At 44.2% G+C, this 13,539-nt stretch overlaps 2 protein-coding genes across 6 annotated transcripts in view; one reads left to right on the forward strand and one right to left on the reverse strand.

The window, feature by feature from the left end:
- The window catches only part of GGACT (gamma-glutamylamine cyclotransferase), a 29,741-nt gene extending 19,047 nt beyond the window's left edge, over positions 1–10,694 (forward strand). For 2 of the 3 annotated variants that reach the window (XM_052785698.1, XM_052785699.1), the window contains exon 2: positions 9,148–10,694. In XM_052785698.1, coding sequence (XP_052641658.1) covers positions 9,165–9,638 — 474 coding nt within the window. In that variant the 5' untranslated portion in view covers positions 9,148–9,164 and the 3' untranslated portion in view covers positions 9,639–10,694. Of the gene's footprint in view, positions 1–7,489; positions 7,683–9,147 lie in introns of all 3 variants that reach the window. The other variant, XM_052785700.1, reaches the window with a different exon arrangement.
- Positions 10,695–12,601: 1,907 nt separating this feature from the next.
- PCCA (propionyl-CoA carboxylase subunit alpha) overlaps positions 12,602–13,539 on the reverse strand; it is a 301,407-nt gene continuing 300,469 nt past the window's right edge. For all 3 annotated transcript variants that reach the window (XM_052785694.1, XM_052785695.1, XM_052785697.1), the window contains one exon: positions 12,602–12,945. In XM_052785694.1, coding sequence (XP_052641654.1) covers positions 12,877–12,945 — 69 coding nt within the window. In that variant the 3' untranslated portion in view covers positions 12,602–12,876. The remainder of the gene's footprint in view (positions 12,946–13,539) is intronic.

Below are 13,539 nucleotides of genomic sequence, written 5' to 3' on the forward strand. Positions count from 1 at the left end.
GTCTTCGTTTCATGATGATCTGTGACTTTTTATCTTTTCTGTAGTAAACTTGGTACTAATTTCTAAACAGAAGTGATATGCCTCGGTGGGACTGAAATAATTATATACATCTGTTCATGGTTCATTGTAGTTTTGATTTTGTGTTCTGGTTTGGTTTGTATTTTCTTACCTTTTATTACATTAGAAAATGGTGGAAGAGATTTGTTGCTGAGATATGGATTGGGTTTTTGTTTCTGACTTGTATGGAGCTACAAGCTGAAATTCACTTTAAAAAAGTCTCTTAAATAAAACTACCTGCATAGCTTATCAAAGTAACACTTGCATATACATTTAATTAATTAGGCAAATAAAATAATGGCAGTTAGTGAATTAGAATAGACTAGAATCATAGAATCATTTAGGCTGGAAAAGACCCTTAAGATCATCAAGTCCAACCATAAACCTAACACTGCCAAATCTACCATGTCCCTGAGCGCCATGTCTATACATCTTTTAAATACCTCCAGGGATGGTGACTCAAACACTTCCCTGGGCAGCCTGTTGAGCTGATTTGTTTTGTTACCAGTATGTTGCATGTTAAGTATTATGCTTTTCCACAAATTTGATTCATAGACTGAAAGGATGGTACAAGCCTCCTCTTTTTTTTTTTTTTTTTTTTTTAAGAAGAAGGAAAAAAAACCCAAAACAAACCATAATCAGCTTCTTAGCTTTAAAAAACTTGACCTGAATAAATTAAATAAAGTGGAAGGAAAATATTTCTGTGTGTCACAGAAAGATGATCTGTTGAAATTTTTTCATCTTTTCACATTTTCCACTGTTTGTCCTATGGCTGTCTCCAGACCAGTGGTTTGACTTGCTTCAGAGATGTAGCTGCAAACCAGTGATTCTACAATTCTCCCTTATTATTATATGAATACTCCACTTTTGCTTTTGTGCACCCTTAGTAACCTCAGTTGTGGTCCTCCAAATGTCAAGAAGGGCCTGTCCTTCTTCCACTGCTACCTAGTGGCATATGTACAAATAAAAAAGCATTAATATTAGTATATCTTCTATGACGACACTTATACCTTATTATCCACTACCCCTTACGAACCTCACAAAATCTGTATGACCCTGCTTCCAAGCAAACATGCTTGGCTATTACCCCATGCTGTCTTTACCCTTCCTGGTTGAATATTTAAAATATTTTTTGTGTTTAAATGTGGTGGTTTTTCTAGTACAGCTGGTTTTAATCTTCCTCTCTCCTTTTCCGTGGGTGACTAACACTTTACAAGCAAAGCATGGCTCTGTGTAGAAAATCCTTGTGTGTACACATGGATGCTGTAAATGCATATGAATTACCTTTCCTTGGCCCTTAAAAGCAGCCTGTAGTTTCCTAGGGAATCACGGGCTGAAAAAACCAGTCTGTTGGGGTTTCCTGACGCTTCATTTCTGCCACATTGGTTAAAGGTTTGTGTTTCAGTAGCCGGTCCACGCTGGGGTAGGTAGGTGGTTTCTGGAGGAAAAGTAGCGCAGCATTATGCGACACTGTTCCCAGATTTATACCTGGATTTTCTGTTTGGCCCATTTAGCAGAGCAGATTTTTGTTCCCTGAACATCTGCACTTTCATTTGTTTTTTAGCGAGGTTTGAGGAGCATCATGTTTCAGCGACACCTCTGTGTGGTGCTCCGAGGCTCTGGCACCTCAGCTCATCCCGGTGAGCCATCCTGCTGCCGCTGTCCGGAGCGGCTTCCCGCTATTGGATCGGGATGTCCGGCTGCTGTCTGGCCCGGCCAGCCGCACGGCGAGGCCCGAGAGCACTGCCGGGCGCTCACGGGGCTGCTGGGTCTCGCCAGCAGCCCCACGCTGTGGCACCTCACGCTGGCTGGAGCAAAGGCGTAAGATGGCCTCCAGAGCCACGGGCTCCTTCTGTTGGGAGGCTGCTGTCACTGAATGATGGGGTTTTATTTAACACCCCCTTTCCAGGCTCAGTCATGCGCCCGAGGGACGAGGGGACGGTGCTGTGCAATGACCTGAGCACCTCTCCCCTCTTTACAGAGCATCGCTGTGCAGCCGTTCCTCCATTTCCCTTGTGGAAAGGCACCTCGCGATCTCGCACAAGACCCCATCTTTTCTTTCTTTCCCCTTCTCTCTCTCGCCATCTTTTCAGCACAGAAAAATACATTCCCGTGCTTAGGTACTCAAAGTGTTTGCCGTGTTTTGCAGGCCGGGATGCTCTTCTCGGTCCAAAACTGCGAACTGACCGCTCCGGGTATTGGCATGTAAATCAGTGTGCTGACCTCGCGGGGAACCCGTCCAAGCTGCAGGCTGTGTCCTGAGTTTCAGGATGTCGGCGGTTTGAAACCCTGGGCTATGCTCTGCATGTCAATGACGGAAACCACTTCAAATTCACGGTAGCATCCGAAACGGTACCAGGAGCAGGGCTGGCATAGCAGGACTGCCCTATCAAAAGTGGTTTTCTACTTTTTTTTCCCTAACAGCAATCTGACATTTAAAGTTAATGCTCCATTTTGGTTTTTTTTTTCCTTTTGTGTAGATATAACCATTTAAGTATCTATGCTAAAGGTGCAAAGATGAGACATTTCAATGTATGTAACTTAAATTAATTGTCATGTACTTGAAACAGCATCATAAGGACCCACCACGCTGAGTGGGATTTTGAGAAGCCATCTAGTCTGCTACCTTTCCTTAAGGCAAGATTAACTGTAGCATCCATGACAGTTTGGAGAAATACCTGTTTTCAAGAGTTGCAGTTTTCAAGGCTTCCACACTGTTGGATTTTCAGTAAACACTTCACACCCTGGCTGGCACTCAAGAATAAGATGCTTGAGGTATCGCTGTGTTCTTTTGAAACATCAGTCCATTGCTCAATAGCACTCAAAAAGGCATTGGGGGAAAAGAGTGTGAACAAAACAGGAGGCATGATTTATATCCCTGTATAAATGCATGGTTTATCCACTCTCAAATATTTCAGTTCCGGTTTCCCTATCTCAAAAAACTATAGGAGAACCAGAAATGTTAGAGGAAGAAGTGGTAAAGATGATTGCAGGTAAGGAGTGTTTTCTGTTCTGTTAAATACACGTGGACTTGTCAGCCTGGAAGAGAGCAAGAGCTGAAGTATTTGGTGGCACTGAAGAGGTGCACAGAGATCCTGGACTCGGAGGAAAAGCCATCAGATGAAGCAAGCAGTCAGCAGGGAAAAACCCTAAAGCAATTTGCATCTCATGCACTCGAGTGGAGTCAAGGCATGGGGCTGCCTGCCGCACACTGCTGCCCTCGCTGACCGTTCACAAAAAGCGGTCCTGCGAGCTCACAGGAGGAAAAGGCCTTTAGGCACCACAGTGCTCATCGCCACTGGCTTAGGAAGGGTCTGGACCCAAGTCTGGAAACGCATCGCTGTTGCCTTGCCCTGTTCTTGCGCTCTTGCTGAGATATCTGCTGTTGACCACCCTCAGAGAGGGGACCCTGGGCTCACAGGACTTTTTGTGGTGACTTACTATGGTTGTTCTTAGGCCCTGTCTGTTCTTACGGTTAGAAAGCAGTTCTATCCATGTTAACTATTCTGTGTAGAAATTTTGCCTGGCTGTGTGTTCATGTATGTGGAGAACCAATTGCTCTTCTATAAAACCTTTACCTGTATTTGTAGGTGATCATGCCCCATCTCGTCAGCTCCTGTTTAAGCTCCTGCTTGTTCAGTCTGTGCCCCCAAAAAAACAGTCCTGGACTCAGTGCTCTGCCCTGAGCTCTTTCTAACTACTTTTGTAGTCCACAGGTTACTGAATTGTGGCAGCAAGACCTTGATATGATACTCTGTCTGGGGCTCATACAATATTACTTAATATTAGGACAAAACAGTCAATACTTAATAATACTGACACAATATTCTCCTGGGGGGACAACTTCCTCCCCCAACTCAATTTGTCCACATCCATTGACTTTCCATTTTCTTCATCTTCCTTTTCTTGTCCTCCTAATGTACTGGCAATCCCCTCCTGTCTGTGCACTGTCTAGAAATTTAGTCTGTTGGCCAGTCTAACGGCATGTCCAGCATGTTTCTGCATTGCATCCCTAGCATCTTATTGCACGTGGTGGTTTTATCTGTTTGTCTCTTACAGGCCTCTGTAGCTGCTCCTAACAGTCACTTTGGGAATGAAACTCTTTCTGGTAGTAGTAAAAATTAATCTAACAAAGTTTCTCTGTGCAGTAGAGTTGAAAGTGATTTGAAACAGTTTCAAACAGACAACAGGCAAATGTTTGCTGTGATGCTGAATAGGTGCAAGGCACACCAGCAATGCTGTGATTGATGCTTGTCCCAAGGGAGGGCATCCTCACTCTGCCTCCTAGCAGATACTCCGATATACCTCCAAGATACTCCAGCTTAAGCGCAGGCGTATTTGTTGGTTTGGGGCTGTAAACCATCCAAGGGTGAAGTGAAAGTTAATCTGCAAAGCAGGTTAAGTGGTGTTTCAGGTAGTGCCTGGTAGCATCCAGCGTGGCACTGGTTACTCTAATACTCTTGTTTATTTTCACAAACCAGCACCTCACAGTTTCTGAGCGGACGACTGCTGCGAGGAGACCGTAACCTCTTGATTTCAAAGGAGCCATCGTTTTGCTGGTGCCTCTGTGGTTAATGTAAGAAAGGTGTCTTGCCATAAACTTTTTCCGAGGTATTCAGCAAGGTTGGAAAGGGGTCGGCCCAGGCAGGAAGCCCTTGTCTGTGCCATAAAGAAAATAGCAAGCAACAAAATGAAAGCATCAAAGGACCAACAGGATGCGGTCCCAGGAGTCCTCTCTGGCATGTTAGTCTGTCTTGAAAGTTAGCATTGAGTGAAGAGTGACCTTAAAACTCGCTTCATTCAAAGAGACTGGGCTCAAGTTTAAAGTTCAAGGCATTTTGTTTTTTCACCTGTTTCCTACAGTTTTAAGAAACTTCTGAGGAATTAACGTGTAACTATATCTGGTCACCGAGCCAACACGGAGAATTTTTCTCAAGGGAAAATAATGTTACTGTATGGAGCAAAAGAAATGGATACTTTCTGAGTTGGGAGAAAAAGTTTCAACAGAATAAAACACAAACCCACGGCTACCGTGATCACAGACAGCCCTGGAGCCAGCATAATGCATGTGCTATTTCTTACTTTATTTTCTAAAGAAGCTGGTAGGATCCTGTAATTGTCTGAATCGTGGTGAAAGGATGTTTTTTGTTGAAGCTGCCGCTGCTTGGGAAGCGAGGTCTTGTTTTGGGCACAACCTAGGAGCAAAGAGCCTGGTCGCAGCAGTTCAGCTTCATCTGCGAGTGCGCGCTGCCTGAGCCAGCAACTGGCCCCATGGCCACCCATCCCTCTCGCCACGCTGGAGCTGTTGGGCCTTGAGAGGGAAGACTAAAGTCCTGACCCGAAACTTGTTGATAGGCAAGGGCAGATGTGGATACAGCGATGCAGCACTACCACCGCTAATGCCAAGTGGCAACCTGGGCTGCTGGATGGTGCCAGTTACAAGCCACTTCTTTTATTTTCACCTAACAGCATCTTCTACCTGCGTGATCCTGAAATACTTACTTTTATTTTCTGATCTTTGCATCTCATGTAACAAAGCAACCAGTAATTGATCATGCGAGCGGTTTGGCAGGTCGTCTTTCGTAGCTAAAAGAAATAGTTTGAAGAGATGACATACATGTTTCGCTCACGTTTCCCCATGCCATTAAATTTTAATGATTCTGGCATGAATATTTCATGAAAGTACCTTCTGAATGGGTTTGTTTTGCCCTGGCAGCTAATACTCAGTAGAGAGTCGGGGGGGGGGGGGGTGTTTGTTTTTTGGTGGGTTTTCTTTTCCTCTTAGGTGGTTTAGTGTAGGTAAGAAGTGTCAAACTGGATTAAGTGAGAAAAGGCAACTTCTTGTTGGTGATTCAGTGAAGGGATGCCATCTATAAGTCTTTTCAGCTGCTGAGTGGAAGTCTGTGAAATGACCCTCAAATAAAATTCTGCTCTTTACTCTCCTGCCACAAGGTGGCTAAAAACGTTTTGCAAGCCCACAATAGGCGAGTGCTAGAAATTAATGCCAGTATGTCTAACAGCCTTTCTGCAACGCAACACACGGTGCACAAGAGACCAGATTTATTGCACAGAAAATTGTGTATGTCTTATTTATATGGAGCAAAGTTCAGAAAATGTTTTTACCAAGTTCATTTCAATCACGACTCACCTGGGGTTGTCTGGGCTTGGCTTTGGTTTGTTGGGGTGTTTTTTAATAGAAGAAGTCATTGCGCCCATCCCACCCCCTGTGAGGGACAGAGCCGCTGTGGACCGCAGCAGTGTGATGGGGAACTCGACGGCCGCCTGCTCGCAAAGCCACAGCTGTATCAGTACATCAGCTTCATGGCTTTACACAAACTGTGGCTGAAACATCAGATTCCCACTCCATCTCCATTTATACTGCCTGCTGAATCCATCGACTCAAATGCTAAATAGTGTGATGCACTTAGCCGAACCTGGGTGAGCAAGTTCTTTTGTTGTTGTTGTTCAATTTTGTGGGTCCTGCACTAGGATGACGGGTGCCTTTCTCTAAATCAGTAACATTTTTGAATAGCTGGCTGCTGCGCCATCAGAAATGTGTACTTTGTTTTCACTGATTTCAGGAGTGGTAACACTCTTCCCTGCAAACTTTTTGGAAGCTTATCTCCAGCTGTACAGTAGGGATAGAGCTTTTGTTTAATGGAAATGAAGTGTATCTTTTTCTTACAGATGCACCACTCACTATTGAGCTTTTTATGTGTTTTATGTTTCCCTTTTTATTTTTTAACTTATTAACTCTGACAAGTAACCTCTTGGTTGTGAACAATTTAATTCACAATTCATTTTTCTGATTCAAAGTGAACACGAGTGCCCTAATCCCCTAATGGGAATTAATTGCATGTTTCAGTGCTTAACTCTGATCCTTTCTCAATCCCCACTGGGACAAGTTTCTTCCTGAAGGATCTGTGTTTGTTATTCAAAACACAATCTGAAAGGTAATGATTTTTCTTATAAAAGGGAGTCAGACCGACTGAATATTAATGCTCTTTTTATTGTGAGGGAATGAGCTGCGTCCAAAAAAAAAAAAAAAACTCGTTTATGTCATGAAGGATAAATTAAGCTGAAATATATCTGATAAAATAAGGGGGGGGGTGGAAATCAGCATGGTCTTTTTTCCTTAAGTGAAAGCGGTTTGCCAGTAAATAAGGGCACACACTGTTTTTGCTTGGAAAACTGTATTCTGCTACAGAGAAAAACTGTTTACTTCACCAAGGGGAAAATTGCTTTGCTACTGAGTATTTTAAATGACACTGCTCCTGGCCAGCAACATACCCTTTTGGATAACCCACCTGATCTAAGTTTACTAAAATAAGAGTAAATAGCAGAAAATAGATTAAGCTTCTACTTCCTGTCTGTTATTAAAGATTTTTTTCCAAACTTGAAATGCATTGTTTAATGACCCTCTTTCCAAAAGGAGCTGCATGTGCTCCTCTGATGCTGGGTGCCTGGCCCAGCCAGAGGACTGGGGGGGAGGCAGGCTCTGCCCAGTTGGTGACGGAGGGCAAAACGTGGGAAACCATCAAACAGTGCAAGAACTGCTTCTGTCCTACAGAAACAATGGGGGATAAACGGGACGCAGCGTGAAAAATAACTCGGGAACTATGAAGGTACCTTTTTTCCCCCTACCTTTCAGTAAAGCCAGCCTTTTATCCCATTTAAACCAATTTTGAGTGGTTTATGCTCACATATAAAACAAATGTTGAACAACATCAGTCAGGGTCTGTATTCAAGAGAGGGCTAGCACATGTGCAGATTGGCTACTTCAGGTTGCTTAGCACTTTGGGGTATTTGGAGAAGAGGGGAGGAGCACGGTGTTACCCCAGCTTGCTTTTCAGCATCAGTCAGTCAGCAAGCGGGACCTCGGCGCTGGGGTTACTGAAAATCCTTCAGCTTGTCTGTGAAATGACTCAACGCCAGGTTAAACTTGCCCTGCTGCCGCGCCGGCGTGCCTCATTGTCCTTGTAAGGTCTGACGTTGAAGCCTTTTCATCCCTCTTCGTGACAGACAGGTCCTCTGTTCGGCTCGGTGATGTCCCAGTTTGTACATAGTTAGCTTGCTGCAGTCACGAGCATTGTGCTGCTTGCTTTTCTTCTCCCCTTTTTTTTTTTAAGACTTTTTTTTGAAAAAATACCATCAAATGCATGCAGCTGCAGCACAACAGGACTAGAAGTTTGAATGTGTTAATTTGCTTTTGGATAATTAATGCCACTGTGCTTTATTTTACCATGAAACAAGAAGACACTCAAACTTCCAAACTGCCACCAGGCTCTTCTATCACCGAATAAAATGTTGTTTCTCAAATTGTGAGTGTGGCCACAGTGAAAGGAGAGCCTGAAAGCAGAGGGAAAGAGGAGCTTCCCTGGGTGTGCAATGCTGGGTGTCCCAGGTAGTGTGTGACCAAGTCCATCACCTCAGGCTTTAAAAAAAAAAAAAACCACCACCCTGCTCCAACAAGGGAAAACAAACTAACGTGGCTTCACTTCTGCAAGTTTTAGTAACTGGGCTTGACCTGGACTATTTAAACTATAAATGCAGTGGAGCAGCATAGGAAGGTGCCTGTGTAGCTGAGCTGAACCATGATTTTTTCAATTTTTTTTTTTTTTCTCCTCCCCCCCCCCCAAAGGATGTGCTAAGTGTAGTGTGTTTCCATCACAGGGATGGCTCCCTGGGTTGCTCTTGGGTTGTTACTGAGCATGACATCACATTACTTACTGCAGCATGGCTCCCATAATGGCGAGAAGGAAAAAAATTGAGCTTTGGAGCTTTTCCCAAGGCTCAGGGATGCATTGGCTGATGTTGGGGATTCCTTAGAGAAACCATGGGCTGTAATTCAATTACAGCAAAGAACTGCAAGGGTGACTTTCTCCTGGTGTCTGTTATTCACTGTTACAGTTTTTGACTGAAAAGTTTAGAGATACTTGAATTTCGTATGATATTTAAATGAGGTGTAGGACTACGAGACCACTTTTGCACACGCCCGAACAGTCTTGCACGTACAACATGGCATGGCTGCGGTTCTCCAGAGTGTTGGCCAAAGCAGCCATGTGGGTAACGTACACCTTTGTCTTTCAGCTGTTTTTGCAGGTACAATGGCTCGTGTCTTCGTCTACGGCACGCTGAAGAAGGGCCAGCCCAACTACAAGCACATGATCAATACGGCCAAGGGGCTAGCGAAATTCCAAGGAAGGGGCCGCACAGTGGAGAAGTACCCACTGGTGATTGCAGGAAAATACAACATTCCTTACATGCTGAACATCCCGGGGACAGGACATCACGTTGCTGGAGAGATTTACTCGGTTGACGACCAGATGCTGCAGTTCCTGGATGAGTTTGAAGGCTGCCCAGACATGTACCAGCGTACCCTGATGAGAATCGAGGTGGTGGAGTGGGAAGGGAAGGGCAGCGTGGGCGAGGCGCGGGCAGCTGCCGAGGGCATCGTGGAGTGCTTCGTGTACAGCACAACGACGTACCCACCCGAGTGGGTTGGCCTCCCCTACCATGACAGTTACGACTCCTCGGGGAAACACGGCCTGTCCTACGTCCTACGCGAAAGCCGGGATTAGAAACGGGAGATGACACAGCCCGGCCGAAGACGTAGTACTAAGCACGTGTCGATTGGTAACCCTTCCAGGAAAGCTGTAATACCTTTTTATTAAAAAACAGGTAACCTTCCCAACCCAGGAGCCGTGGCGCTAGTGTTGAAGTCTTGTAGGCCCAGAGATGGGGACTCGTCCCTGGCTAGTCAGTGTCCTCCTCCCCCCCGCTAACCTGCTGACAGTAACTGGGTTTGCATGAGGTGTAAAAGAACTGTATCTATCTGTGTACATTGGTTTTGGGGTCTAATTATTTTCTCAATTCCTCCCCCTTTGCCTCAGTGCATGACTGAGGTCAGTGAAAGGCAGAGAAACAGACTAATTTTTTTTTTTTTTTAAACCTGAATTGACAAATTTGCTTGTGTAGTGCTCCAAGGTGGGTGGAATAACGATGATACTATTGCACTAATAGCTGAAACTGATTTAAAAAAACTCATGTCTGCAACAAAGTAAAGCACAACTTGCATTTAATATTGACTTGTAATCATGTTCGGTAGGTTACTGAATGTAAAGAGGGAGAAGTGACCATATAGGTACTATGTGCTTAAGACAAATATGAAATGGCTGGAGAAATAGAAAAATTTTAGACTATTCTTACTGTGTATTGCAATGTTTTTCTGAACTGGAAAGGAGTATTTTTAAAACATGTTTAGTTTTATGAGGTACTGTGAAGAAATAAGAGAATTACATTTAAAATCATATTTTTAATTTAGCATTCTAAGCACTTTTGGTACTGCTTCAGTTCACTGAGTGACTGTAGGATTTGGGGGGGAGGGGGTGCATGTTGGGGACCAGGAAAAGCAAACCTGATTTCAGCTGCCCACCATGCTACAGCGGATGCAGCTGTTGTGAGCACTTACTATCAAGGTGACTTTTTGCCAAGCACTTTAATGCAGAACTTGCAACCATATGCAAAGTGAATTTCCTATCGGGGAAACATTTTATATACATTATAAAAAATATCCAAAGGACCTGTATTTTGATTATTGCAACATTTAAACTGGAGAAAAAAAAAAAGATGGAAAGACGACTATTGTCCCCCTGACCCAACCAACTGTGCCGGTTTTTGTACAATCTGGGAAAATCGTGGCTTTCTGTTGTTATGCTCCTGTGCCTTCTACTTTCCTTCAACAGCAATGTTTGGTAGATATAGATTGTACAGTATACAAAGCTGCCAAAGGGATGTGAGCAGGGAGTGTATGCCATGCAGTGAACCAAAGTACGATTAAATGTAAATGTACTAAGGATACCATTAAGAACAATATTGTACTTTTGCTTCACTGCCAGTAGCCCTGTGAGGGCTGGAGGAGATCTGGGGTAGGGAATCAGCCCAGGGATCCAGGGTAAGGAATCGGCCTAAACTTTATCAGTAGTAGGCACTGCTGCATCTCATTTAGAACAGACAGAAAGCTTGTGTTGCTGCAGTAAGCAAATTAAGTAATTTTAAAGTAGAATACTTGTGTCTCTTTACTTGTTTTTTGTTTAGGGCAACCTGCAGAAGCTGAACTGTGCTCCTTTTGGAAGGGGCAAGATGGCATTAAGGAGATCTGTAGGAAGATCCTCAGGGTGTCTGCCTCATTTTCTCCAACTGCAAAAGCATTAATTTTCCTGGAGGGCAGGTACTACCCAAACACTCTCCTTACTCATCTTGATGGGTTTCGTAAACTAATTAACAATGCAGATCCTTGTACTACATTATTCTGTATTGGCTATGTGATTTAGTTGGCAGCTTCTCAGTAACATGACAAATGCCTCTTCAGTCAGAAGTTTCAAGCAGAATCGTGAACCTTTCTGGTTGAACATGAGTCACCGGCCCTGTCACAGCCTGATTTTGTCCTTCGCCTTCTGGGAAAGGGCCCAGGCGCCTCTGGCCAGAGGGGTTTTTCTGGGAAGTGGCATGACTGCACATCCTAGGCAAGAAAATGAGAGCAGGCCCCCTCCTCTCTGGGGCGGTGGTAAAGGCACAGCAGGAAGGGTGACTTAGAGGTATGTAAAAAAAAAACAGCTGTAGGAGGTGAGACCAAAGGCAGGAGTAGCCCAGTGTCCTGGCCCAGCAGTGGGCAGCAGCAGAGGCCTAGGCAAGAGCACAGGGACAGAGATGATGCTTACAGCGTGCAGGGACTGGGGAGGTATCACTGTGTCCGGTGAGCTGCAGCTGCTGACTTAGCAAGATTAATTAAAGGAAGGAAGAGCCTCTGTTAACCACACACTAACTTTTTGAACCCAGCAAACTTCTGGTATCTACACCATCCTGGGGCACGGAGTGCCTGAGTGAGGAGGAAAAAAAAATACATCATCTTACCTGTTCTGACCAAGTCATCAGCCTTCTCACTTCTGTTCAAGTCTCTTAAATCTTCCTCCTCCGCAGGCCCTCTCTGGTTTCCCACACTGGATACACAGCTCTTCCAGCAGGATCTAGCCTTGTATTATGAACAGTCCTAGTTCTTCCCCCAGTCTTTTAGCAAGTGCCTCCAGCAGTACCTTGGGGTGGCTAAGGGGATTCAAGGACAGTGCCAGCTCCTTCTGTCAAGACTTGCATCCAGTAATCAACAGAAGATAAAGGGGGGGAAATTTGAGTATGGAGTCTGAATAAAAGAAGAAAAGTCCCTTACAACTGTAAATGAAAATGCATGGGGAAAGTCTGCACTAGCACAATAAAACATCTAACCTGTAATTTAAATCTAGGCTATACAAAGGCTTCAAAATATTACAATAAATCTGATCAGAATTTAAGCCGTCAGCAGTACTTGTTCAGCACTTACACAGAGTGTAGCGAAACTGCTCAGTTAGCCACTGAGTGGTTCATTTTTCACTCTTACCAACCATTCTGTACAATTTGGCTGGGCCCTCAAACCAGTGATATTGCCATGGAGAAGATGAATCAGATTCAGGCTTTTGTTGTGTTTTCTTTTTTAAAAAAGAGGCTTTTCCTGTTTTAAAGCAGAAATGGTATTTTATTGATTTTATTTGATCCTGAAAAATCAAAGAATTACAAAGATTATGTACAAGTATTTCTGGAAGTAAAAATCTGGGATCTGTTGCCAAGGTTTAACATCTGTGTTTGCTGTCTTAACCACTGATACAATAAATATGACTGTATAAAATCTCGCGCATAGGACTGTCCATCTTCTGTGTTGAATTGCCTTAATCTTAATTTACGGATGAAAAAATAAAGGCTTAGCTAACTCAACAGTGTGGAGGCAACCTTTCATTCCAGTTCCACCAGCAGATCTCCTTCTCCAACAGTATCACCAGCTTTGCAGTGCACAGCTTTCACCTACAGTACAGAAACAGAAATAATTTCCAATCTTCCTCAATAGCATGGTTAAATAAATGGTTTGCTTGACATTGCTTACATGGAGCATCACATCTGCGTGCACAGGGTAAATGGCCACTATACAGCACCGTGACGGCCACGGGGATCACAGGCTCCTGTATGTTGGAGGGGCCCTGAGCTGTTGCCAGCCTGACCTCCGACGCTCAGAGTCCAGCTGAGTTCTGGGTATCGCTGAGGATGGAGACGCCACCACCTCTGGGCAGCCTGCTGCAGTGCTTGACCAAATCGTGTCCCAACTCCACCAGGGTATTTAGGCACCTGCCACTTGCTGGTTTTCTTATTACCTAGGCGCTTGAAGATCTGAACGTCAGATCAAGGTGGCACTTCTAAAAATTAAAAAGCACATTTCTTCCACCTAAACAGTGGACTGCTATTCATTTACTACTAACATTTTAAGTCTTTTAGATGGCAGGCTGACTCTTCAACACCCACGCTTGCACGTTTCAATGAAATATGCCAGTATCTCTTGCATTACAGATTTTAACTGAATTTTGGGACTGCAGCCATGAAGTGGGTTTCCCTCAGTCCCCAGGC

The sequence above is a fragment of the Harpia harpyja genome, chromosome 4 (genome assembly GCF_026419915.1).
Source record: "Harpia harpyja isolate bHarHar1 chromosome 4, bHarHar1 primary haplotype, whole genome shotgun sequence".
Taxonomy (NCBI): domain Eukaryota; kingdom Metazoa; phylum Chordata; class Aves; order Accipitriformes; family Accipitridae; genus Harpia; species Harpia harpyja.